General features: G+C 40.1%; 1 protein-coding gene across 3 annotated transcripts in view; it reads left to right on the top strand.

Moving 5' to 3' along the window:
• PPM1B (protein phosphatase, Mg2+/Mn2+ dependent 1B) overlaps positions 1–26,228 on the top strand; it is a 97,943-nt gene that overhangs the window by 30,157 nt on the left and 41,558 nt on the right. For all 3 annotated transcript variants that reach the window (XM_059134597.1, XM_059134598.1, XM_059134596.1), the window contains exon 2: positions 25,299–26,158. In XM_059134597.1, the coding sequence (XP_058990580.1) occupies positions 25,313–26,158 (846 nt within the window). In that variant the 5' untranslated portion in view covers positions 25,299–25,312. The remainder of the gene's footprint in view (positions 1–25,298; positions 26,159–26,228) is intronic.

Genomic DNA, 26,228 nt, shown 5'->3' with positions numbered 1-26,228 from the left:
GAGAAAGGGTATGGAGTTGTGATAAAGCCTTTCAAAGTGCCTGTTGATTTATTTTCATAGGTCTTCAGCATGAAAATAATTTTTATGTCACTATGATAAAATTTGCATCCCCTTACATCTTTGATAGAGTAACGGTTTAGTTAGAGATAAAACACTTGCCTTGTGCTTTGGTTCCTGGAAGTCTTGACCGTTGTTCCATTTGCCTCTGCATTATTCTTTGGAAGACTGGGAGTGGCCTGATTTTGTCTACCGTGCTGCTGTAAATGGCTTTATTTAAGAGTGAGTGGAGGAGTGAAGGATTGAATTCCCATGGGATTCTTTATTGCCTTTAAAATTGAATAGCTCGAACATATTGTGCTTTCCCCCCAACCTAAACTGTAAATCTGTTCCCCCACATTCTCAGTAGTTATGACTGTATAGTATTTCATACTGTACATGAGGGTTTATTAGCCTTCAGCATTGTTAACGTTTGACCATTAATTCTTTGCTGCCAGATGTGTGCACTGTAGGGTGTTTTACAGGCTACTTGTCCTCTACTAACTAGATGCCAGTATCCTCTCCTTGCGCCACTTGGGACAATCAAAAATGTCCCTAGATATTACCAAATGCCCTCTGGGATCCAAAATCTCCCCTGGTTGAGAACGACTGTTGTATATTTGGCCCATTCCTCTGTTGTTAGAAATGCAAGTTATTCCTATTTTAAGTAACACTGTAACAAACATCATTATACACAAAGATTTTTCTCTTTTGATGTTATGGGGAATTACTGATTTCCAAATATATAACTATTCTCCTTTTTTAAGATTTTATTTTTAAGTAATCTTGACGCCCAGTGTGGGGTTCGAACTCTGAACAACCCTGAGGTGAGTTGCATGTGCACCAGCTGAGCCAACCGGGGGCCCCTATAACCATTTTTCTATTTCTGTGTTGTAGAGGAACATACTTTCTATATGCCGATAGATTCTATTAATATTTTTAATCTTTTAAAATAGTAATACAATATTTATGTACAGTTTGTGTTATTTTTTAAAGATAACTTTTCAGAAATGGGATCACTGTGTCAGATTTTTCAGTTATTACATAATCTTGATATTTTTAGGATACATTTCTAAGCCACTCTATCATGATTGGCAAAGTCACAGGTGGAGAGATTTTCCAGAGCCATTTTATATCTTGCTTTATCCAACACTTTGGTTGGTATGAGGTGTTCTACCTAACCGAGGCTTACCTATTATTTTAATTTTGAAATAGTTTCACATTTACTGAAAAGTTACAAAGATTGTACAGAGAGTTCCTTTATACCCTTTAATCGGTTTCCTTTAATGCTGACTTCTTCCCAAACTGTAGTGTATTTGTCTAAATTAGGAAACAAAACATTGGTACTGTTCTATGAACTATATTCCAGACTTTATTTGGATTTCACCAGTTTTTCTAGTAATTCCCTTTTTTTATGCCAAGATCCAATCTGAGTACCACATTACATTTAGTACCCTTGCCTTTTGAGTCCCCAAACATTTATGTTACTATTTTTGATTTTTAAAAAAGAAGACAAATTTTACAGGCCATTAACCACTTAATCTTTGAGTTTAGGAATGCAAGGTCTAATCCAATCTGCTTTGGTGTGAATTCTGCCTTGCCATTTAAGTTGTATCATCTGATTTTACTAGGTATCTCAGTTTTCTTGATTGTAAAATAGGAACATTAATAGTAGTGCCTTTACTAAATTGTTTGTTTGATTGATTGATTGATTTTTTTAAAAAAGTTTTTATTTATTTATTTGACAGAGATCCTAAGTAGACAGAGAGGCAGGTAGAGAGAGGGGGGGAATTAGGCTCCCCGCTGAGCAGAGATCCCAATGCTGGACTTGATTCCAGGACCCCGGGATCATGACCTGAGCTGAAGGCAGAGGCCCCGACCCACTGAGCCACCCAGGTGCCCCTAAATTGTTTGATTTAAATAACAGTGCATATCCTACTCTTCATATAAAGTCAGGAATTTAGATCTCACAAAAAATAGTAAGTTTATTATTATTGCTATTTATATTACCTTTGGTCAAAAGAACAACATGTAGTCTTCAGAAATCCTTGGGAAAAATTGTGTCCATGGGGAGTCACCTGGGCGGCTCAGTCCGTTAAGCATCTGCCTTCAGCTCAGGTCATGATCCCAGAGTTCTGGGTTTGAGCCCCAGGTCAGGCTCCTGGCTCAGTGGGAAGTTTGCTTCTCCTTCTCCCTCTTCCTTCCCCCCTTCACAGTCCGTTCTCTCTGTCTCTCTCTCTCTCAAATAAATAAAATCTTTAAAAAATTGTGTCCATGGGCCTGAGGGACACCACCTTATCCTTTTGATAAGAAGCAGATGGGGTTGACAGATTGTGCTGCTCTTAAGCAAGGCTTCCCAGTGTCCATGTGCCCCCTCTATGAAATAGCATGCCAGCTGTAGGAAGGAGAGGGGGAATTTTGCAGTATCTGAATATGTGTGGTTGAAATTTTATAATTTGCTGTGTCTAAAGATTTTTGGTTGAAGGTCTCTTTGAGAAGTCTTTGCTTTTTGAATATTTGTTTTTCTAAAGGGTAGAATGTTGGCGAAGCATTTAAAACAGTGTCTGCAACAGAATGAGCACCATGAAAGTATTTGCTTATTCCTTAGAGCCTCAAATTTAAAAAAGCATTTTATGATTACTTGTTAATAATGAGTCTCTAGAGCAGAAATTAATTGAAAATAGTAAGAGGCGAGAGGATCATTAACCCTCTCAAATTAGTCACCTGATTGTCCCTGGAGGGGTTTGGTTTCTGACCAGACTGCTTTGTAGTCTGCCCCCTCATGCTGTTGAGACAGCTAAAGGTTCTTACCTCTGGCCTAGGGCTGATAGAAGTATGAGTAGTTTCTGGCATTTGTAATTATGAGGGAATAGAAGTTGTTTGGGCAAGTTTTGCTTTACATGTCCTGCAATTTCTTTTTTCTTTTTTTTTTTTTTTTAAAGATTTTATTTATTTATTTGACAGACAGAGATCACAAGTAGGCAGAGAGGCAGGCAGAGAGAGAGAGAGAGAGAGGGAAGCAGGCTTCCTGCGGAGCACGGAGCCCGATGCGGGGCTCGATCCCAGGACCCTGAGATCATGACCCAAGCCTAAGGCAGCAGCCCAAACCACTGAGCCACCCAGGCGCCCCTGTCCTGCAATTTCTATTTCATTATAATCACCAGTATCCGAGTGTGGTTGTTGAGGAAGAAGTGGTTTTAATTTTGATAGAACCTAGAGTGTCAACATTAAACTAGTTTAAAAAAATTAGAAAATTTTGGACATAAAGGTAGAAATAATAGTATATATTGTGCTCCCATGTACCTGTCTACTTTAGTAGCATTGACATTAAGAGAGTATTTTTTTTTTTTTTAAGATTTTATTTATTTATTTGACAGAGATCACAAGCAGGCAGAGAGAGGAGGAAGCAGGCTCCCTGCTGAGCAGAGAGCCTGATGCAGGACTTGATCCCAGGACCCCGAGATCATGACCTGAGCTGAAGGCGGAGGCTCAACCCACAGAGCCACCCAGGCACCCTGGTGGGTTTTTTTTTTTTTTTTTAATTTTTAAATTTTTATTTATTTATTTATTTGACAGAGAGAGATCACAAGCAGGCAGAGAGAGAGGAGGAAGCAGGCTCCCTGCCGAGCGGAGAGCCCGATGCGGGGCTCGATCCCAGGACCCCGAGATCATGATCTGAGCCGAAGGCAGCGGCTCAATCCACTGAGCCACCCAGGCGCCCCCAAGAGAGTATTTTTACTTTCATTTATTTTTAAATATTTTGTTTGGGACACCTTGGTGGCTTGGTGGGTTAAGTTTCTGCCTTCGACTCAGGTCATGATCTCAGGGTCCTAGGACCAAGGCCCACATCCAGCTCTCTGCTCTGTGGGAAGCCTGTGCCCCCCCTCACCTGCCTCTCTGCTTACTTGTGATCTCTGTCAAATAAATGAAGAAAATCTTAAAAAAAAAAAAAAAAGATTTTATTTATTTATTTGACAGAGAGAAAGAGCACACAGCAGGGGAGCAATAGGGAGAGGGAGATGTGGGCTCTCAGCAAGGAGCCCGATGCCTGGCTGGATCCCAGGACATGGGGATCGTGACCTGAGCTGAAGGCAGACACTTAAATGACTGAGCCACCCAGGAGCCCCTAATATTTAAAAATACTTTATATTGTGGTGAACCCTCATAATATTATCCAGTCTAATAGCAACCCCCTCTTTTTTTTTTTTTTTTAAAGATTTATTTATTTGAGAGAGCAGAAGGGACAGAGAGAGGGTGAGGAAGAATCCTCAGGCAGACTCACAGTCAGTGCTAAGGACAGAGTCTGGACACAGGGCTCAGTCTCACAACCCTGAGTTCACAACCTGAATCGAGATCATGACCTGATCTGAAATGGTGAGTTGGAGGCTTAACCCACTGAACCACCCAGCTGCCCTTAATAGTAGCCATTTTAATTTTTGTATATTTTATATGTATAGATTTTTGCCTTATTAAACAAGAGTACAAATATTTTTGGGGGCGCCTGGGTGGCTCAGATGTTAAGCGTCTGCCTTTGGCACAAGTCATGATCCTGATGTCGTGGGCTCAGCAGGAATCCTGCTTTTCCCTCTTCCACTCCTCTGCTTGCATTCCCTCTCACTTTCTCTCTGTCAAATAAATAAATGAAATCTTTAAAAAAAAAAAAAAAGAGTACAAATATTTCTGTTATTCTTTGTGTTTACTCTTTTTTTTTTTTAAACACTTTATCCATTTATTTCAGACAGACAGCAGAAAAAGGGGAGAGGGACAGAGAGAGAAGCAGGCTCCCAGCTGAGCAGGGAGCCTGATGCAGGGTTTGATCCCAGAACCCTGGGATCATGACCCAAGCTGAAGGCAGATGCTTAACGACTGAGCCACCCAGGTGCCCCCCATCCCCAATAACATCATCTTTTAAAAAAATGTCTCAGTGTTAATTAGACACCTGTCTTCCATCCACTGGTTCTAGATCTGCCCTCTGAAACAAATGCATCAGACTTTTCTTCTTTTGTAAGGGTTCAGTATTCACCACCAGCCCTGTTAGGACTTAATACCTCCTCTCTAGTCTAAGCAGTACCAGCTTCTTCAGATGTTCTTCATATGTTCTTCAAGTGTTTTTTGAGCTATTTCCATTCTTCTGCTTGGGAGGTATTTATGTTTGTCAGGGTCCCTCTTAAAATGTGGTACTTTATATGTTTGACAAGTTAAAGTACTGAACCTTATATGAATCTAGACTGCTGTGTTTATATTTTCTAGCCTTAATGAACTAGAGTTGTGAGCTGCGGCTCAGCCATTTCCAGTTGTAGCACAACTCCCCCAACGTGAGCATCAACCAGGGGGTTCATTCGGTGCTCACTTGCCCATTCATTCCACAAATATTTTACAGGGTGCTTACCATGTGCCATGATTAGTTTTCGTCATTTTGACAGTGAGTAAGACAGATACAGTTTCTCCACTCATGGAACTTACATTCTTATTGGGGTAAAAAGAATTTAGTGAAAAAAATTTCAGCAAGCTATGAGTAAAGTAAAACAGTAAAATGAGCCATAATAGTGGTTGGAGAATACTTTTAGATTGTGTAGTCAGGGAAGGTCTCTCTGAGTTGACACTTGGGCTGAGATCTAGATGTCAAGAAGGAGTTAGCCATGAACAGGGGGTGTGGAGTTAATGGTGATTCCAAGAAGAGAAAACAGTACAAACAAAGTCCAGAGATGGGGAACAAGCACGACGTAGCGAAGGGATAGAAAAGGCCACTGTGTTGGGGTGCCTGGGCGGCTCAGTGGGTTAAGCCCTCTGCCTTTGGCTCAGGTCATGATCTCAGGGTCCTGGGATTGAGCCTCACTTCGGGTTCTCTGCTCAGCAGGGAGCCTGCTTCCCCCCCCCCCCCGCCCCCGCCTGCCTCTCTGCCTACTTGTGATCTCTGTCTGTCAAATAAATAAATAAAATCTTAAAAAAAAAAAAAAAAAGGCCACTGTGGCTAGCCGGCAGTAGGTGATGATGAAAGAGTACAGGAAGTGAGGCCAAAGAGCTGGGGGTCAGATTATAGAGTGCTGCACTAAGTTTGGATTTTCTTCTAAATTCAGTAGGAGTCAGGAGTGGCATGATTTCATTACATTGGCAAAAGATCAGCCTAGAGAACGAATTGCAGGGAGGTAGAAGTGGAACTGCTAGTGAAGAGGTTATTGTAGTAGCGTGTGGGCAAGGGATGACCATGACAGAGCTAGGCTGCTGCAGCTCCAGATGGAGAGAGATGGATGGATTTGGGCTCTGTCTGGAGATAGAAGTGGTAGGGTTTGTTAGTGAATCAGAGTAGTGTGAGAGAGAGAGCAGAAGCAAGGCTCTGACATACAGATATTTTTGTTCATGTGAAGAAACAGATTTGTTTCAAGTAGAATAAACCTGGTGTACTTTTTAAAATATTAACTGTGTTGTATGTTGGTGGTGGTTAAGAGCATGGACTCTGAAGCCAGACAGCCTGGATTACAGTCTGGACAACCTGGGTTCCTTACCTCAGACAAGTTACTCAGCCATTCTGTGACTCAGTGCCCTCATAAACTGAGGACCATGATGTCTACCTCATGAGGGTGTTGTGGAGATTAAATGAATTGAGTGATACAGATGAAGTTAATATAGGCTCAGTACCTGGTCATATTAAAGGGCCTGTATAAAGGTTAGCTTTCATTTTAACGGTTTTGCAAGGGTAATTTTGAGTCTACATAATGTTCGCTGTATGTTGAGTTTATACACTACTCCCTATAAAAGATAGAATTCTACTCTTTAATTGTATCTGTGTAGTTTTGTTTTCCCTCAAGGGCATCTGTAAATATTTTGTTTTCTGCTATTGTGAAAATGTGGAAAAGTTGTTTTGTGTAGCTGTATGTTTGCTAGCTAAAATCTGTATTACTTTTGCATTTGTTTCAAATGCTCTTAAAATACGCTTATACTGCAGTCTTAGATCAAAGAAATGTCTTGAAAGAGTTTTCAGAAATAGTGGATTTCTCCTAACATACCTTATAGTACAGCTTTTATATTCTTGGTGTCTAATGAAGGATATGTTAATGTTACATCTATAAAAGTATAAAATGCACCATGAGAATTTTTTTGTCTGGTTTCTTACAGAAGTACGATTCATTTAGGTGGAATTTGATACTTGTATTTACAGTGTAGCAGCACCAGGTATTTACTCTTGTTCTAAATTCTTTCAAGAAAAGGTTTTTTCCCTTAGTTACATAGTATAGACATTTCTTTATGAATTTATGATAGACTCTATCATAGCTTGATGCTATCTTCTAACACCTCAATTTTCATCATGCATTGAGTGTAGAATTTATTATATATATATATATATATATATATATATATATACACACACACACACACACTTTTTTTTTTTTTTTTTTTAAATTTTGGTCAGAGAGTGAGCATAGGCAGACAGAGTGGCAGGCAGAGGCAGAGGGAGAAGCAGGCTTCCTGCTGAGCAGGGAATCCGATGTGGGACTTGATCCCAGGATACTGGGATCATGACTTGAGCCTAAGGTAGCAGCTTAACCAACTGAGCCACCCAGGTGTCCTTTATTAATATATTTTTGAGAGAGAGCAGGACAGGGATAAGGGGCGGAGGAAGAAGCAGACTCCCCGCTGAGCAGAGAGCCCAGTGTGGGACAGAATCTCAGGACCCTGGGATTATGACCCAAGCCAAAGGCAAACCCTTGACTGAGCCACTCAGGTGCCCCTAGAATTTATGCTTTCTACTTATTCTTTGTAATAGTAGGACTCACCAGTGAGTTTGCTTCTTCAAGGAAATGATATATTAAAATGAGCAGGATATATCTACTGGGTCCTACTTGCTCACTCTGTTACCAGAGGTCATTGTCTCTTTGATTTATTTGCAGAGAAAAAAACCTTTGGGTGTCAGTATATCAATATTTATAAAGGTTTAGATTTTTATGAATTAGAGCTTTTCTTTTTTTTTTTTTTAAGATTTTATTTATGTATTTGACAGACAGAGATCACAAGTAGGCAGAGGCAGCAGAGAGAGAGAGGAGAAAGCAGGCTCCCCGCTGAGCAGAGAGCCCAATGTGGGGCTCGATCCCAGGACCCTGAGATCATGACCGGAGCCGAAGACAGAGGCTCAACCCACTGAGCCACGCAGGTGCCCCCCCCCCTTTTTTTTTTTTTTTTAAAGATTTTATTTATTTGCCAGACAGAGATCACAAGTAGGCAGAGAGGCAGGCGGAGAGAGGAGGAAGCAGTCTCCATGCTGAGCAGAGAGGCCAATGCAGGGCTTGATCCTCTGACCCTGGGATCATGACCTGAGCCGAAGGCAGAGGCTTTAACCCATTGAGCCACCCAGGCCCCACCCCCCTTTTTAAGATTTTATTTATTTGAGAGAGAATGAGAGAGAGAGAGAAAGCACAAGGGAGGGGGGAGTCAGAGGAGAATCAGAAACAGACTCCCCACCAAGCAGGGAGCCTGATGGGGGACTTGATCCCAGGACTTTAAGGATCACAACCCTGAAAGCTGAAGGCAGTCGCCCAACCAGCTGAGCCACCCAGGCACCCTATGAATTAGAGCTTTAGATTGGTAGAAGAGGATTCACTATAAGGGAATTTTCCTTGTTGTACTAATGTTCATTTAATGGCATTAAATTCATGTAATTTAATTTTATTACATTTAAATGTTTTAAAATGGAAAGGGTACAACGTGGTGTATAACAGGGAGTATCTCTTTCAGTCCTGTCTTCCAACTGCTTGATTTCTCTTCTGCATGGTTTCCAGTTCTGTGTACACTTCCAGAAAAGGAATGAATACACATCCTCACCAACGCTTGTCTTTTCTTTCTTTTTTTTTTTTTATAAGATACTAGTGTATCATAATGTATTTATTTATTTTTAAGAATTCTCTACACCGGGGCGCCTGGGTGGCTCAGTGGGTTAAGCCGCTGCCTTCAGCTTGGGTCATGATCTCAGAGTCCTGGGATCAAGTCCCAGATCAGGCTCTCTGCTCGGCAGGGGTCTGCTTCCCTCTCTCTCTCTGTCTGCCTCTCTGCCACTTGTGGTCTCTGTCTGTCAAATAAATAAATAAAATCTTTAAAGAAAAAAAAAAGAATTCTCTACACCCAATGTGGGACTCAAACTCATGACTCTGAGATGAAGAGTTGGATGCTCTTTCACCTGAGCCAGCCAATCTTTTTGATACTAGCCACTTTAGCTGGTGTGTGGTGTCATTGTGATTTTGATTTGCATTTCCCTGGTGATAAGTGGTATTGAGCATCTTTTCATGTGTCTGTTGATCATCTGTATGTTTTTGGAAAAATGGATTGAGGTCTTCTATCCATTTTTTAATTGGATTTTTTTTTTTTTTTTTTTTTTTTTTTTTTGTGTTGAGTTGTAGAAGTTCTCTATATATTTTGGGTATTAATCCCCAGTGAGACATTTTTATATATTAGGGAAATTAGCTCATGATATGAAATGCAGTATCTTATTTCATAGAATACTCTTATTTTACTTTATGCATCTTTAAATTTTTTTTTTTTAAGTAAACATTTATATAGTTTAAAGAACCAGACAGTTCTGAGAACACCTCTTTTTGGAGAAAATTCCCCAGAACCCACCTTTTCAAACCCTTATAGCTGATTCCTTTGGAATTTATCTTTAAATCTCTAATGTACTTTTTGACTTTTTTTTTTAAAGATTTTTTTATTTACTAGAGAGAGAACTTACAGGGAGTAGGGCCAGAGGGAGAGGGAGAAAGAGAATCCGAAGCATCTCCATTCCCAGCACAGAGCCTCAAGTGGGGTTCCATCTCACAGTGACCTGAGCCAAAATCAAGAGTCAGACACTTAAGTGAGCCATGCAGGTGCCCCTGTTCCACCCCCCAATCCCTGCCTGGTGTAGGAATTCTTTCTCATTAGTAAATAATGAAATGTAGCTCTGTCATTCCACTACCCCTACGATACACATATGCATACTCCCCTGTACTTTCTCATTTTTTCAAAATAGGATTACCCCCAGTTGAGACCAGTTGGCATTCTGGTTCTTCAGTTTTTGAATTAAACCTTTTTCTGTCTGATAGCTTATAGGCTCTTACACGTTATCTCCTGTGTTCTGAAACTTTTGATGGACCTTTGTAATTGTTTCCATCTATTGTGCTTGTTGCAGGATGAGCTCTTTCAATTTTGAAATTCATGCCCGCCCTTCAGTTTGGAAGTTTCCTTATATTATTTTTATAAACTGTAGGCATACCTTATTTTTTTTTTTAAGATTTTATTTATTTATTTGACAGACAGAGATAACAAGTAGGCAGAGAGGCAGGCGGAGAGAGGAAGGGAAGCAGGCTCCCTGCTAAGCAAAAAGCCCGATTCGGGCCTTGATCTCAGGACCCTGGGATCATGACCTGAGCTGAAGGCAGAGGCTTTAACCCACTGAGCCACCCAGGCGCCCCCGGCATACCTCATTTTATTAAGCTTTGTGATTTTTACAAATTGAGGTTTTGTGGCAACTCTGCATGAAGCTGGACTCTCCACACCATTTTTTTTTTTAAGATTTTATTTATTTATTTGACAGAGAGAGGCAGACAGAGAGAGAGAGGAGGAAGCAGGCTCCCTGCTGAGCAGAGAGCCCGATGTGGGACTCGATCCCAGGACCCTGAGATCATGACCTGAGCCGAAGGCAGCGGCTTAACCCACTGAGTCACCCAGGCGCCCCTCCACACCATTTTTTTGACAGTATTTATTCCCTTTGTGTCTCTGTTGTATTTGGTAATTCTTTGACTTTTTCAAACTTTCCCATTATTATTCTTGCAGTGATCTGTGATCAGTGGTTGTGGCTCATTGTGATGGTTAGCATTTTTTAGCAATAAAGTATTTTCATTTACTTATTTATTTGCCTAAGCACTGAGGGTGGGGATCGCAGAGGGAGAGGAAAGGAAGACCGTAGACTCCCCTCTGAGCAGGGAGCCCGACCCACCCACATGGGGCTGGATTCCAGGACCCTGTGATTATGACCTGAGTTGAAAGCAGAGGCTTAACCAACTGAGCCACCCAGGCACCTTAGCAATAAAGTATTTTTATTATTTATTTATAAAAAGATTTTTATTAATTTATTTGACAGAGAGCGAGCCAGAGAACACAAGCTGGGGGAGTGGCTGAGGGAGAGGGAGAAACAGGCTCTCTGCTGAGTGGGGAACCCAATGAAGGACTCTATCCCAGCACCTGGGAATCATGACCTGAGCCACCTAAGCACCCCTAGAATATTTTAAAATTACGGTATACACATTGCTTCTTTAGACATATTGCTATCGCATACTAAATAGACTACAGTGTAGTATAAACATAATTTTTTTTTGGTCTAGATAAAGATTTTTTAAAATTAACATATAATGTATTATTTGCCCCAGGGGTACAGGTTTGTGAATCGTCAGGCTTACACATTTCACAGCACATAGCCCTCCCCAGTGTCCATAACCCCACCACTCTGTCCCTCCCCTCTCCCCCCAGTAACCCTCAGTTTGTTTCCGGAGATTAAGAGTCTCTTATATGCCCTGGGAAATGGAAAAATTCATTTGACTCACTTTGTTGCGATACTTTATTGCCATGGTCTGGACCCAAACCTGCAGTATCTCCAGGGTGTGCTTGCATTTCTCCTTTTCAATTTTCTGTATTCCCATACTCCCCATTTTTTGGCTCTTGAACTTCCTGGGCTGATCCTATCCTCTTGTACCATCTGTCTTGTAGCTGTAATTTCTGGCATTTCTTTAAACTTTCATTTTCCCGGCTTTCTCTTCCATGATTATGTTTTCACTTTACAGGAGATCTTTAAGGCCTTTGAATGTTTTATTTTTCCTTTTAATAACATCCTGTTATTTCATGGATTCAGAATCTCTCTTACCTTTCTGAAAGGAGTTTGCTTGCATGCTTCCTTCCTCCTCCTTTTGTGATTAACTTTTCTTGCGCAGCCTAGTCCCTTTCTAGGCTTTTCTCTTCCAGTCTGCTTATTTTGGCCCCTCTGTTTTTTTTTTTTTTTTTTTTTTTTTTTTAAGATTTTATTTATTTATTTGACACAGAGAGATCACAAGTAGGCAGAGAGGCAGGCAGAGAGAGAGGAAGGGAAGCAGGCCTCCTGCTGAGCAGAGAGCCCAATGCGGGGCTCAATCCCAGGACCCTGGGATCATGACCTGAGCCGAAGGCAGCAGCTTAACCCACTGAGCCACCCAGGCGCCCCCCTCTGTCTTTTTTTAGGGAAATCCTGTGTTTGGCCATGGACTGCTTACATTTTAAAGTGGATGTTGAATAGCTGATTGCAAGCTCTGTGCTTGTCTCTGGGGTTTGTTGGCTATGGGATTCACTGTGGGGTGATTTGACCTATTTTTTTGAATAACCTCCAGTGTCCACACATAAAATCTTTCCTGTAGAATTAGTGAGTTTCTAAAGAGTATAAATAAGCCTCTTCTCATATTTTATTTAGAGGGTATACATCTGATTGCCAGCATTTGGGAATTGACTGTTGGAAAAAGGCTAGTGTATCAAACAAGAAGTGTGTAAACTTTTACTTAATCTTATGTTTTAAGGCTAGTTTCCAGCCCTAATCTCTCCCTGGTATTCTCCAGTTCTAAAGGTCCTGTTTTACCTTCTTCAGAAATAAACTTACTTTTCTTTCTGGGATGAGGGAGTGGTATTCCTTCATTCAGCTATGCTGACCCAGAGAGGAGGGTTATGTGAAGTCCACCTGCCTCTTCCAGTCGGCTTCCGTCCGTCCGCTGCTCCATGTTAACATCCAGTCTGCAGTTTCGAGTGCGTTGCTTGTAGCCGCACAGTTAGCATCGTTTTAACCACGTCACAGTCTTGGTTCTGCCACTTCCCGGGCTTCACTGTTGTTGTCTCCACTCTTGCTCACTTGGTCTTCATGGATTTAAAAGTCCCATATCCTAGTCTTGTGGGATTTCAGAGAGGTGTTCTCAGGCGCGGTATTACTCCCTCCTTGGGTAAGCAGTTACTCTTCAAGGCAGACAGTGCCCAGCAACATGGAGAAGCATGACTTTCTTTACACAGAGTATAAAACTAAACTTTTCAAAAAGATAACCAGGCCAAAGTAGTGATTCCTTTAAAAAAAAAAAAAAAAAATAGGGTGCCTGTGTGGCACAGTTGGTTAAGTGTCTGCCTTCTGCTCAGGTCATGATCCCAGGGTCCTACCTCGGGCCCCCTGCTCAGTGGGGAGCCTACTTCTCCCTCTGCCTCTCTCTCCTGTCTCTCATGAATAAAAAATAAAATCATTTAAAAAAAACATTCCATGGATGAATAGTGAAAACATAATAATAAGCAAGCTTAGTTCTTAATGGTAAATTTAAATTTAAGTAAGAAGAGTGTCTTTGGTTTGAAATAAAGGTTGAAATTGAAACTTGGTACCATATGACATAGGCAAATACATTTGGAATGATGTAAATGTTACATTTAATATAAGGCTTGTATATGACCCTACTTCCAGGAGTTCGGAAAGGTGGTAAATACTTTTGGTTGGAGTAGTTTGTAAGATTTCATAGGAGAGAACATGCTTGACTTAACTGAGGTTTTGTTTTCTTCATGTTGGAGAAGAGAGTATGGTTGTGATTATTTTGGGAGCCTTGGGCAATAAGCCTACAAAAGTTCTCTGACTTTCATTCAGAAAGTGAGAAAGCTGGTTAAAATCCTCAATTCATTTACTTAATTTTACTTTACTTACTTACCTTTTTCCTTTTCCTTTTTTTTTTTTTTAAAGATTTTATTTCTTTATTTGACAGAGAGAGATCACAAGTAGGTGGGGTGGGGGGAGCAGGCTCCCCAGTGATCAGAGAGCCTGATGTGGGGCTCAATAGCAGGACCCTGAGATCATGATGAGCCAAAGGCATAGGCTTAACCCACTGAACCACCCAGGTGCTCCTTACTTACCTTTTTCTTATACTGCAAATGAAATACAAACTTGCCCAGTGATACTGAACTATCCATTGTGAGTTGTATTTTAGTCTTACGATGTCATATAATTTTATATTTGTTGGAAGCAGTAGGTAGTTTACTTACTGGTCAGTCTCTAACCACATAGAATTTCAGAACAGGAAGAAATGCTATTGTTTTCTGCAGCTCTCCCCTACCCTCCACCAGGAAAACAGATACTTGGTAGAGCCAGGAATCAGACCTAACCTTTAGGCATTCTGTTTATTGTTTCCTTCAGTTCATTGTCTTAAGATGGTATGTTTATTACATGTGTTTGTGTTTTGGGTGCAAGTTAATATGCTTTTATTTATTATGAGAAAATACCCATTCTTATAGCCCACTACAGATTTCTTGGCTCTTTGGGGGCCATTTTGTTCAGTCTTTTGAGATTTAGATATGCTCTTTTGCTTAAGCCTGAGGTTTTCTTCCGACTAGGAGACTGTTATTACTCCTGCTTTTTGTTATTACTGACTTAAGGGAGACTGAGAGCATTGAGTGTGACGTCAAAGCCCTCTCTAGAACATGGGTGTGAGACTTCCCCCCCATAATTTGACATAAGATAATTGAGATAAGGTAGGAACTTTTAAACTATTTTCAAAGATAGGGGACATCCCAAAAGAAATAAGCATATAGTACAATAACCAAATATATAATTTAGTTGATACTTGTCTTGTACACAGTTTCATTCATATAGTGTAAACCCTGGATTGCCTTAATGGGGTGGACACCATTTTAGCATCCATTACCCCAGATCACACACCTGCGTGCTGTCCTCCCTGGAAGTCTTGCTCTGACAGAATGAGGCTCTCTGGTGATGCTGGAATGATGAGTTCAGTTTTTGTTTTTGTTTTTTTTTTTTTTCCCTTGCCTGTGGCCTTTCTCTTTTCAGTGTAATACAGTACATGTCTGTATCCTTCCTGGAATCTACTTCAGTTCTTGGAGAGATATGGCCTTATGGTAAAGCTGTATAACGTATTATTTATCACTTATTGGGAATGGAAGTGTTGCTTTGTTAAACCATTTCTTTCAAACTAATCTTTTTTTTTTTTAATTTTTTTAAAAGATTTTATTTATTAATTTGACAGCGAGAGATCACAAGTAGGCAGAGAGGCAGGCAGAGAGAGAGGAAGGGAAGGAAGCAGGCTCCCTGCCAAGCAGAGAGCCTGATGCGGGACTGATCCCAGGACCCTGAGATCATGACCTGAGCCGAAGGCAGCGGCTTAACCCACTGAGCCACCCAGGCGCCCCTCAAACTAATCTTTAAAAATAGTCCTCTAACATTTATTCCAGTACTTGTTTTGGCAGGAAAATACATGAACATACTATTTTGGGAGTTAGGAGGTATACATAGAGGGACCATTAATTATGCAAAGTAGCATGTACTAAATGGATGGGAAAGAAGTAACTATTAATGGAGTTCTATTAATAGTAACTATTAATAGAGTACCGTGGAGAAAGGATTTCTGGAAAAGGTAAGACTCAAATCTGACATTTCTGGAAGGATGTAACTTTGCATAGGCAAGGACAGTTAAGGCAGGGAGGGGGAGAGGCACTATTTTAAAATAATGTAGTGTCCAAATTATGATAGAATAGTCCTGCTTTTGAATTGAGGCTTTATTAGAATCCGTTATTACAAATGTTGGTGCAGTACTTGTTTTTTCCTTCAGTTTTACAAGTTACGTGTTATTTGAAAAAATGAAGCTCTGTTCTTTGATGACCTGTTATTAAGTGATTCCTACTGTACTGTCAGTTTTGTTTATAAATGTGAAATGTACTTGGGCTTGATGGTAAACTGAGCGCAGCTTTGAAGTACATGTATCCCTCTTGGAGTAAGATTGATGGGAACAAATCAGCCCCGGTCTGTCAACTAAGGCAAAAGACGTAGAACTTCAAAATCAAAGGAATTTTTAAAGAACAACGCTTCAGATAATTTTTCTTGTTTGCTAGAGAGTTTGTCATCAAAATAATTAATTAAGTGCGCTACGTTTAATGCTTTTAGAAATAGTAGTAAATTTAGTCCATTGAATCTTGGGTGTTTTATTATCAGAGACTAGCCTTTTTTCTTCTCCAGCAGCTACGAATCCAGTTCTTTAGATGAAGTTCTAGTCCCTAGACATGTTCAGGGGGAAGGGGAGAAGAAAGCCTCTGTCTTGTGGATTCATTGGATGGAGTAGAGATGATTATGAATGAATTTGAGGATTTAGGAAAAAAGGGAACCTGGAATTCAGTTTTGGAACTCTTTTAATTATCTGGTGATGAGTTGTGTGAGTACCCTCTTCACAATCTGTATTTGCATGTATTTGACCTTATTTTGAACATCGTGTTAAGATTTCAGTGTATTTGAATAGCCATTCAAGTCTCTTCCCTGAAATTTGACTTGTTATATGTAAAAGTTGCCCACCTCTCACCCTTATTCCCTTTTAGAGTCGGTTTGTAAGCAAACTCAAAGGTATCTGACTTTTTTATGGGGAGGCTTATTCTACAGAAGAGTGTAAACTATAGATAACTCATCTAAATTTGAGGACCTCTAGAACTTTCCTCCAGATTTGTTGTTCTCAGTGAAAAGTGCAATTGTCAGATGGGTTTATTACCTTCTGAGGCAAGAAAAGGATGGCACATTTATTGAGTTCTTAAATCCATGATTCTGAGATAAGTAGATAATGGACATTTCATTGAAAATAATATTATTCTTAGGATTTCAGTGCTTCTGCTTTTCCCCTTGAAATACCCATGTATGTGCTCACACAAACACACACCAGTTATACCAAATTAATTGTGCTCTTACTCTTCTTTTGGCTTTTGTATATGCTGGCTAATTCCGTCTCCCCTTTCCATCATGTAAGTCTCAGCTTAGGCTTCTTCCTTTAGCAAAAAAGCTTTTCTGTTTTTGTTTTTTAAGATTTTATTTTTTAGAAATTTCTACACCCAGCACGGGGCTTGAACTTACATCCCTGAGATCAAGAGTCACATGCTCCACTGACCGAGCCAGCCAGGTGCCTCTGGAAATTTTTTTTTTTTTTAACTTACTTCTTTTTTTAAAAAAGGATTTTATTTATTTATTTGACAGAGAGAGAGCGAGAGAGAGCACAAGTAGGCAGAGCAGCAGGCAGAGAGAGAGGGGGAAGCAGACTCCCCAGTAAGCAGAGAGCCCAATGTGGGGCTCGATCCCATCATAACCTTAGCCGAAGGCAGAGACTTAACCCACTGAGCCACCCAGGTGCCCCAACCTCTGGAAAATTTTTAAGTGCATGAGGCTATCTTGTTGTCATACCTGTATTTATCCCATTGTACCCTGTATCACAGTGTGCCTTCGTAATCTGTGTTCTGGTTTTTATCTTCCACCAGACGAAGAGTTGTTTTAAGAAGGGGACAACTTATTCCTAGTACCTGATACAGTGCCTGGCATGCAATAGGTACTCAGAAAATGCTTGAATGAGGGGCACCTGGCTGGCTCATTTGTTAGAACATGGAACTCTTGGTCTTGGGGTTGTGTTTAAGCCCCACATTGGGGGTAGTTTACTTAAAAAAGAAAAAATAAAGGGGGGAGGGGGAAAGAAAATATTTGAATGAGTACTTATTGTATTATTTGTAATTGTAAATTAATTGAACGAAGCTGAAGTATTCTTTTGGCAGATACATTAAAAGTTTGAGTAATTTATTGCTGTATTTTATGCACTAATTGTAAATGAGAAATTGTAGGGTCATCCCAGCATCGAATGCTATATAATATGTAAACACATGTGAAACCTTTTAAGTGATTTTAAAAATGTGATTACTTGGGGACATGGCTGGTCCAGTCAGTGGAGCATGTGACACTTGATCTCCGTGTTGTGAGTTTGAGCCTCACATTGGGCTTGGAGTTTACTAAAAAAAATCATAGTAAAAATAAAAAATAAAAATAAAAATGTGATTACTTAAAGTGATTTAGGCAAGTTACTTGGGGTAAATAAAAAGACAACAAGGAGTCCCCGGACTTCCAGGTATGAGAACCCCCCCCTTTTTTTTTTTCAAGATTTTATTTATTTGTCAGAGAGAGTGAGTGAGAGCGAGCACAGGCAGACAGAGTGGAAGGCGGAGTCAGACGGAGAAGCAGGCTCCCTGCGGAGCAAGGAGCCCGATATGGGACTCGATCCCAGGACGCTGGGATCATGACCTGAGCCGAAGGCAGCTGCTTAACCAACTGAGCCACCCAGGCGTCCCGAGAACCCCTTTTAAAGTATCACTTGTCAGATTCTTCCTTCAGAGTACAATTATTATATATTATGCTGCTGTGGTTTCATTAATGTATTTTCCTCAAAGAAGGCAATGGAAAAAGACAGATATAGATATTTTCAGTCTTTAGATAATGCTACTGTGCATACATTCTCAATCTTGCAAAAAGACTGTGGCCCACAGAGTTGTATACATCACTGATCTCTAAATGTGGGTTTGCAGAATAAGCCATTAGTATTAAGTTTTTAAAAATTAGAACTCCTATTTATTGTCTTTCATAAGGCAGAAAGGCAAATTGCACTTAATACAGTGATTGGCACTGGCTTCCCACACTGTTAGTAGGTCAGATGTGCTGGTGGGAAATCCTAAGTAGGGAAGGGTAGAATTTTCACTTCCTCACTTGCATTTGTCGTCAGTGGTATCACAGTGAGGTTTATATGTGATTGGATTTTCATATGATCAGGTTTTAATGAAGCTGCTTCAAAAAATGAAAAAGAGACAGTAAAAGATTCCTAACAAAAAATTAGATTGATTTTAGTTATAATATAAGTACACACAGGCATATACATAAAAAATGTTAGAACTCTTAATTCCAGTATAAACTCTCATTCTGGTAAAAACTATGATATAATCAGACCTGAAATATTGAAGCAAAAAAATCTGGGATTGTTGAAGAAGACTGTTGAATACATGGATCTGTATTGGAACTGTGCCTTCTTTGAATGTACAGTGTTGCTTGACATGTAACTAAACGATAGCAAGAAATTTTAACAAGTTAGTAAGGCATTTAAAATTTAGGCATTCTGTGTATAAAAAACTTTATATGGAGGGTTTTTTTTTTTTTCAGAGATGTTTGATAAAGCCATCAGTAGAGTACAAAACTGCACTAAATTATAAATGTTTACAAGGCCCTTTGAGGTTTCTTGTTGAACAGTAGAAGATAATCGTATCACTGGAGGAACACTTGCTTTTTCCTGTCATAGTCAAATGACAGAAATACCATGGAATGTATGGCAAAAAACTAAAATGCATTTCTTTGTTATCACATGCCTTTGAAACATGCATAGTATACAGTGTAGGTGTGAAGAAGTCAGTATCAGAATAATTACACATTGTGGACAATTTGCTTTATGATTAATTTTATTTTAATAAAATTATTATTATGATTTATTTTATTTTAACTATAAATGTTGTAACATACTTTCTCCTTAGGGTTTACTAACTTGTGTTTCAGTAATAATGACTGTTTTTGGGGAGTGAATAGAAAAAGCGAAGAGATGCTAGGCGAATATATATTTTTAGCAGTGAATGACTTCTTTAATAAAGACAACCTTTTATGGAAGAAAATCATAGTCACTTAAGGTAAAAATCATTGACTGCATCATTCATAGGTTAATTATTGCAGCAAAGAAATTGAACCAGGAGTTTATAAAGAGCTGTTAGCATATCAGTGTAGTTAATTTTATAAAAACAAGACCTCTAACTTTAGTTTTTCATTTTTTTAAATTTTAAAAAAGCTTTATTTATTTATTTATTTATTTGACAGACAGTGATCGTAAGTAGGCAGAGAGACAGGCAGAGACCGAGAGAGGGGGAAGCAGGCTCTCTGCAGAGCAGAGATTCCTGATGTGGGGCTCCATCCAGTGATGCTGGGAACATGATCTGAGCCGAAGGCAGAGGTTTTAACCCACTGAGCCACCCAGGCGCAAAGACCTTTAACTTTAAAATACAGTTATTGGGGTGCCTGGGTAGCTCAGTCAGTTAAGCCTCTGCCTTTGGCTCAGGTCATGGTCCCAGAGTCCTGGGATTGAGCCCTACATTGGGCTCCCTGCTCAGCGGGGAGCCTGCTTCCTCCTTTCTCTCTGCCTGCCTCTCTGCCTACTTGTGATATCTGTCTGTCAAATAAATTAAAATAAAATAAAATACAGTTAGTTTTGGGGGTACTTGAGTGGCTCAGCTGATTGTATTGGAGTCTTGATTTTGGTGCCCGTTGTGATCTCAGGGTGGTGGGATTAAGCCCGCCTTGCGCTCCACGCTCAGTACTGAGTCTGCGTGGGTTTCTCTCTCCTCCCCCCACCCCGCCCACTCCTTGCTCACACGCATACACACTCTCAAATAAATAAATCTTTTTTTTTTTTTAAATATTCTATTTATTTATTTGACAGAGATCACAAGTAGGCCGAGAGGCAGGCAAAGACAGGGGGAAGCAGGCTCCCCGCTGAGCAGAGAGCTGATGCAGGACTCAATCCCAGGACCCTGGGACCATGACCTGAGCTGAAGGCAGAGGCTTAACCCACTGAGCCACCCAGGCGCCCCTCAAATAAATAATTCTTTTTTTTTTTTTTTTTTAATTTTGTTTATTTGACAGAGATCACAAGCAGGCAGAGAGAGAGAGAGGAGGAAGCAGGCTCCCCGCTGAGTAGAGAGCCCAGTGCACTGCTCAATGCCAGAACCCTGGGATCATGACCTGAGCCAGAGGCTTTAATCCACTGAGGCACCCAAGCACCCCTAAGTAATTCTTTAAAAAAAAAAAATGTAGTTTTTACAGTGCCTATATGAGAAGTGACCAGGAAATACATTTTATTACATAGAAGTTTGCTGATCATCTCAGCAAAGTTCTTTGCTTTTGAAGAATAATACAATGTAAAATAGAAGTTGCTAATTCCACAGCAGTATGCAGATATTTTTAGATAAAAGAAAATACGGACAGACAGACACACACACACACACACACACACACACACACACACAATCTTCCCATTCAGATAAAGGTTACTTACCAAGAAGGTAACTATTTTAAAGAAAGTAGTGTTAGCAAATGAGCATTTGGGAACTAAACCTTTGGAAAGGTAATGGTTTGTTTTGTGATTTTTTTTTTTTTTTTAAGATTTTATGTATTTGAGTGTGCACACATGAGTGGGGAGAGGGGCAGAGATAGAGTGGAACAAGCAGATGCCCTGCTGAGCCTCGAACCTAATGGGGCTCAACACAACAGGGCTCTGATATCCTGACCTGAGCTGAAGTCAGACGCTTAACTGAGCCACCCAGGCGCCCCTGTTACGTGACCTTTGATGGAAAAAAAGATCATGTATAGTAACTGTCAAATTTGCATACTTTAAGTACTTGGGAATTTTGGTATGTCTTTTGGGAAAACTACATTTGCATCAAGATGGTTCACAATAGCACTGTTTTATAATATTAAAAAATGAAAAACAACTCAAATATTCATTGATAGTAGGATGGATAAAAATTATACACGAACATATGGTGGCATAGAGAACTACAGCTCTGCGTAAGTGTGGATGAATCTCAGAAGTATAGTGGTGTATGTCAAAAATATAAAACTGTGCCTCAAGTGGTTAAAAACTACAAGGGATACTGATGATAAAATTCAGGATAATAGGATGCTTCAGTGGTCTTGATAATGTTCTACTTCTTAAATTGTATGATGGGTACATAGGTGTTCATTTTTTTACTTTTTAGCTATATGTATATGTTATGTAATCTCTCATATGTGTGATATTTCATGTTTAAAAAATTAAATCAGGGGCACCTGGCTGGCTCAGTCAGAAGAGTGTTTGACTTTTGATGTTAGGGTTGAGTTTGAACCCCACATTGGGTATAAGAGATTACTTAAAAATAAATAAGTAAAACTTAATAAAAATAAATCATTAAGGGACAACCCCAACTTTAAAATATCAGTTTGGGACTTAAAAATGGCCAGTCTGTGGGGCACCCTGGCTGGCTCATTCAGTTACAGCATGCAACATTTATGTATGTATATACGTATGTATGTATGCATGTATGAGAGAAACACACAGCGAGAGAGTGGAACACAAGTAGGGGGGTGGGAGAGGGAGAAGAAGCAGGCTTCCCGCCGAGCAGGGAGCCTGATGTGGAACTAACTCATGGCTCGATTCCAGGACCCTGGGATCATGACCTCAGCCAAAGGCAGCCGCTTAATGATTGAGCCATCCAGATGCCCCACAGCATGCAATTCTTGATCTCAGGGTTGTAAGTTCGAATCTCATATTAGTGTAGACATTATTTAAAAATAAAATCTTGAGGTGCACTTGGGTGGCTCAGGGTTAAGCGTCTGACTTTTTTTTTTTTTTTTTAAAGATTTTGTTTATTTGACAGAGGTTACATAGTAGGCAGAGAAACAGGCAGAGAGAGAGAGAGAGAGAGAGGAAGCAGGCTCCCTGCTGAGCAGAGCCCGATGCAATCCCAGGGTTTCATCCCAGAACTCTGAGACCATGACCTGAGCTGAAGGCAGAGGCTTAACCCACGAGCCACCCAGACGCCCCAAGCATCTGACTCTTGATCTCAGCTCAGGTCTTGATCTCAGGGTCATGAGTTCAGACCACATGTTCCAGCTCTGTGCTGGTTGTGGAGCCTACTTAAATAAATAAAATAAAATCTTAATTAAAAAATGACCTATTTGCGAAAGAATGTAGTCCCTGATAAAGCCTGTTAGGTGTGCTGGTGACCTGAGCTCAGATACTAATTTCCTGGACTTTGAATCTTGAGCAAGTAACTTTAGAAAGAACCAGACAGCAGGTAGGAATCCTAGCAGTGAAAGCAGCAGGCTCTTCTTGGTGTAACTGCCACAGTATTCAGGAGAGTGTGTGTTGTGGGAGTACTCATTGGATGGTTTTCCAAAGCTGCCCTTCCAGGTTCCTTTTCATTCTTAATGTTCCCTGTAGTGTTCTATTGAATACCCTTTCTTCCTTCTCTATTTATTCTTCACTTAAAAACAAATTTGGAAATAGGAATTTCTGAACTTTTGTTTTAATGTCTGAAATGAGTAATTCTGGTGGTTTTCAGCTTATTTGTTGAAATGTAAAACAGTGGCACCTTAATTAGAGCATCAAGGTGATGAAAAGGACAAAACTTTTTTTTTAATTGATAGATTGAAATGAAAAGTGGTTTGAGAGGGTGTCTGGTTGGCTCAGTTGGTAGAGCATGCAGCTCTTGTTCTTCGGGTTGTGAGCTCAAGTCCCACGCTGGGGATAGAGATCACTAAAAAAACAGTAAAAAAAACAACAGGGGTACCTGACTAACTCCCACGGAAGAGTGTGTGACTCCTGGGCCCCCTGGGTGCCTCAATCAGTTAAGTGTCTGCTTCTCCCTCTGCCTGCTGCTCTGCCTGCTGCTCTCCCTGCTTGTGTGCACGCTCTCTCTCTCTCAAATAAATAAATAAATAAATAAATAACTTAAAAAAAAATAATGTTACAGTATTCTGTAACATTGCTATTTTGTGTTATATTTGAATGAAAAGTAATTTTAAGTATTTGGAAAACTTTCAGAATTCCTTTTAATATATATATTATATATATATATATAGTTAATAATGGTCATAGCTGGAAAAGGTAACTCACAAAGATACCTAGATCCAAATGAAAGTCCACTGATCTAGATTAGTGTCTCTCAAAATGTGATTTTTTTTTCAGTTGCCAGCATGCTCTTTTGAAGGTCCCCCATCCAAGATGTACTAGGGGGGAAAAAAAAAATCTTTTTTTTTTTTTTGAATCTGCATTTTGAGCAAGTAACAACAAACATTTTATGATTTTTATTGTTTCAAGTACTGTGCTAAGCACATTACATCAACTCATTCTTCATTGCAACTCTGTGTGGGTACTATTGTTGTAACCCCCATTTGACAGAGGAGAGAAGGTAAAAGTGGCTAATTAATCCACAGAAGGAATTTGAGCTACAAGTGACTAAGAATCTTACTTAAGGTCACAAAGCTAGTGAGTATCAGGGCCAGGATTGTAGGTGGGAAACTGCTGGGGTATCTGCATGCTTATTTGGAGAACCAGCACTCTAGACCAAGTCATTTGAAATTGGGAAAGTTTATTCTAAAACAACAGTGACGCCAGGAGGGAGAGGGAATGCCTCGTCATATGTTACAGTCCTGTGTGTGGATTGTAAATCTCTTTCAACACCGAGTAAAAATTGTCCTAATGCTACTTTATGGATTATAAAACCCACCAGCGTGTTAAGTATATTCTGTAGCACATCCCTGAGGTTACATTGTTTTAACAGAATCCAAATAATAGCTTTCAATTTGATATGCAGTAAAGCTTTGATTAAAATCAAATGTTTGAGAATGGAGATTTGATGTCTAAGTTTTGGGGGGCGCCTGGGTGGCTCAGTGGGTTTGCCTTCGGCTCGGGTCATGATCTCAGGGTCCTGGTAACAAGCCCCGCATTGGGCTCTCTGCTCAGTAGGGAGCCTGCTTCCGCCTCTCTCTCTGCCTCCCTCTCTGCCTGCTTGTGATCTCTGTCTGTCAAATAGATAAATAAAATCTAAAAAAAAATTAAGTTTTGGGGGTAATCAGGATCATCGAAGGAAAATGTCTTACAAATCCATGCTTTTGGAAGTCTTTCTGAAATATACTAAATTACTTTAGTATATTAGAAAAGATGCCACACCATTCTGAATATTCTCATGGATCAGTCTTCTATATTGAACCCCAGAGTTCTCTTATAAATTGAGTATTTAAGGGATGCCTGGGTGGCTCAGTTGGTTAAGCCGATGCCCTTGGCTCAGGTCATGATCCCAGGGTCCTGGGATCGAGTCCCACATCGGGATCCTTGCTCAGCGGGGAGCCTGCTTCTCTCTCTGCCTCTGCCTGCCGCTCTGCCTGCTTGTGTTCTCCCTCCCTCTCTCTGACAAATAAATAAGTAAATAAAAGCTTTAAAAAAATAAAAAATAAGCTGAGTATTTAAGAAAACTTAAACCAGGTTGTGTTTTTAGTTTCCCTTTCCTGGAACAGTGGTTTTCAACTTACTGTACATCTAAGTCACCAGAGAGGCTTAAAAAAAAATACCGATATCTGGGTCTCACCCCTAGAGATTCTGATTTAATTGGCCTGATGATTCTAATGTGGCAGGATTGAGAAACCACTGTTCTAGAATAAGGATGTATGGGGAAATTTTCTTGGTTTCTCTTTTGTTGTTCCAGTAAATTTAGAGAATACTGAAAAACACACTTGAGAAAGTAGTTACTAGAGAACAGATGGAATATTATAGATAATTCTCTGACAGATTTCAGCATATAACCCTTGGCTGCTTTTTGTTTTCTTTCAGATTCCTTATTAAACATGGGTGCATTTTTGGACAAACCCAAAACTGAGAAACATAATGCTCATGGTGCTGGGAATGGTTTACGTTATGGCCTGAGCAGCATGCAAGGATGGAGAGTGGAAATGGAAGACGCACACACAGCTGTTGTAGGCATTCCTCACGGCTTGGAAGACTGGTCCTTTTTTGCAGTTTATGATGGTCATGCTGGATCTCGAGTAGCAAATTACTGCTCAACGCACTTACTAGAACACATCACTAATAACGAAGACTTCAGGGCAGCTGCAAAATCAGGATCCGCTCTTGAGCCCTCTGTGGAAAATGTCAAGAATGGCATCAGAACTGGCTTTTTGAAAATCGATGAATACATGCGTAACTTTTCAGACCTCAGAAACGGAATGGACAGAAGTGGTTCAACTGCAGTTGGCGTCCTGATTTCACCCAAGCATATCTACTTTATCAACTGTGGTGATTCACGTGCTGTTCTGTATAGGAATGGACAAGTCTGCTTTTCCACCCAGGATCACAAACCTTGCAATCCAAGGGAGAAGGAGCGAATCCAGAATGCAGGAGGCAGCGTAATGATACAGCGTGTTAATGGTTCATTAGCAGTGTCTCGTGCTTTGGGGGACTATGATTACAAGTGTGTTGATGGCAAGGGCCCAACAGAACAACTTGTTTCTCCAGAGCCTGAGGTTTATGAAATTTTAAGAGCAGAAGAGGATGAATTTATCATCTTGGCTTGTGATGGGATCTGGGATGTTATGAGTAATGAGGAGCTCTGTGAATTTGTTAAATCTAGGCTTGAGGTATCTGATGACCTGGAAAATGTGTGCAATTGGGTAGTGGACACTTGTTTACATAAGGTATGTATGTCTTTTTGTTACAGTTAAAATACCCTGTTAATTTTGAAAAGGCATGGTAAGTAAAATGAAC

The sequence above is a fragment of the Mustela lutreola genome, chromosome 9 (genome assembly GCF_030435805.1).
Source record: "Mustela lutreola isolate mMusLut2 chromosome 9, mMusLut2.pri, whole genome shotgun sequence".
Taxonomy (NCBI): Eukaryota; Metazoa; Chordata; class Mammalia; order Carnivora; family Mustelidae; genus Mustela; species Mustela lutreola.
Note: the sequence above shows the minus strand (reverse complement) of the source record. Positions and strands in the feature narration are given on the sequence as shown.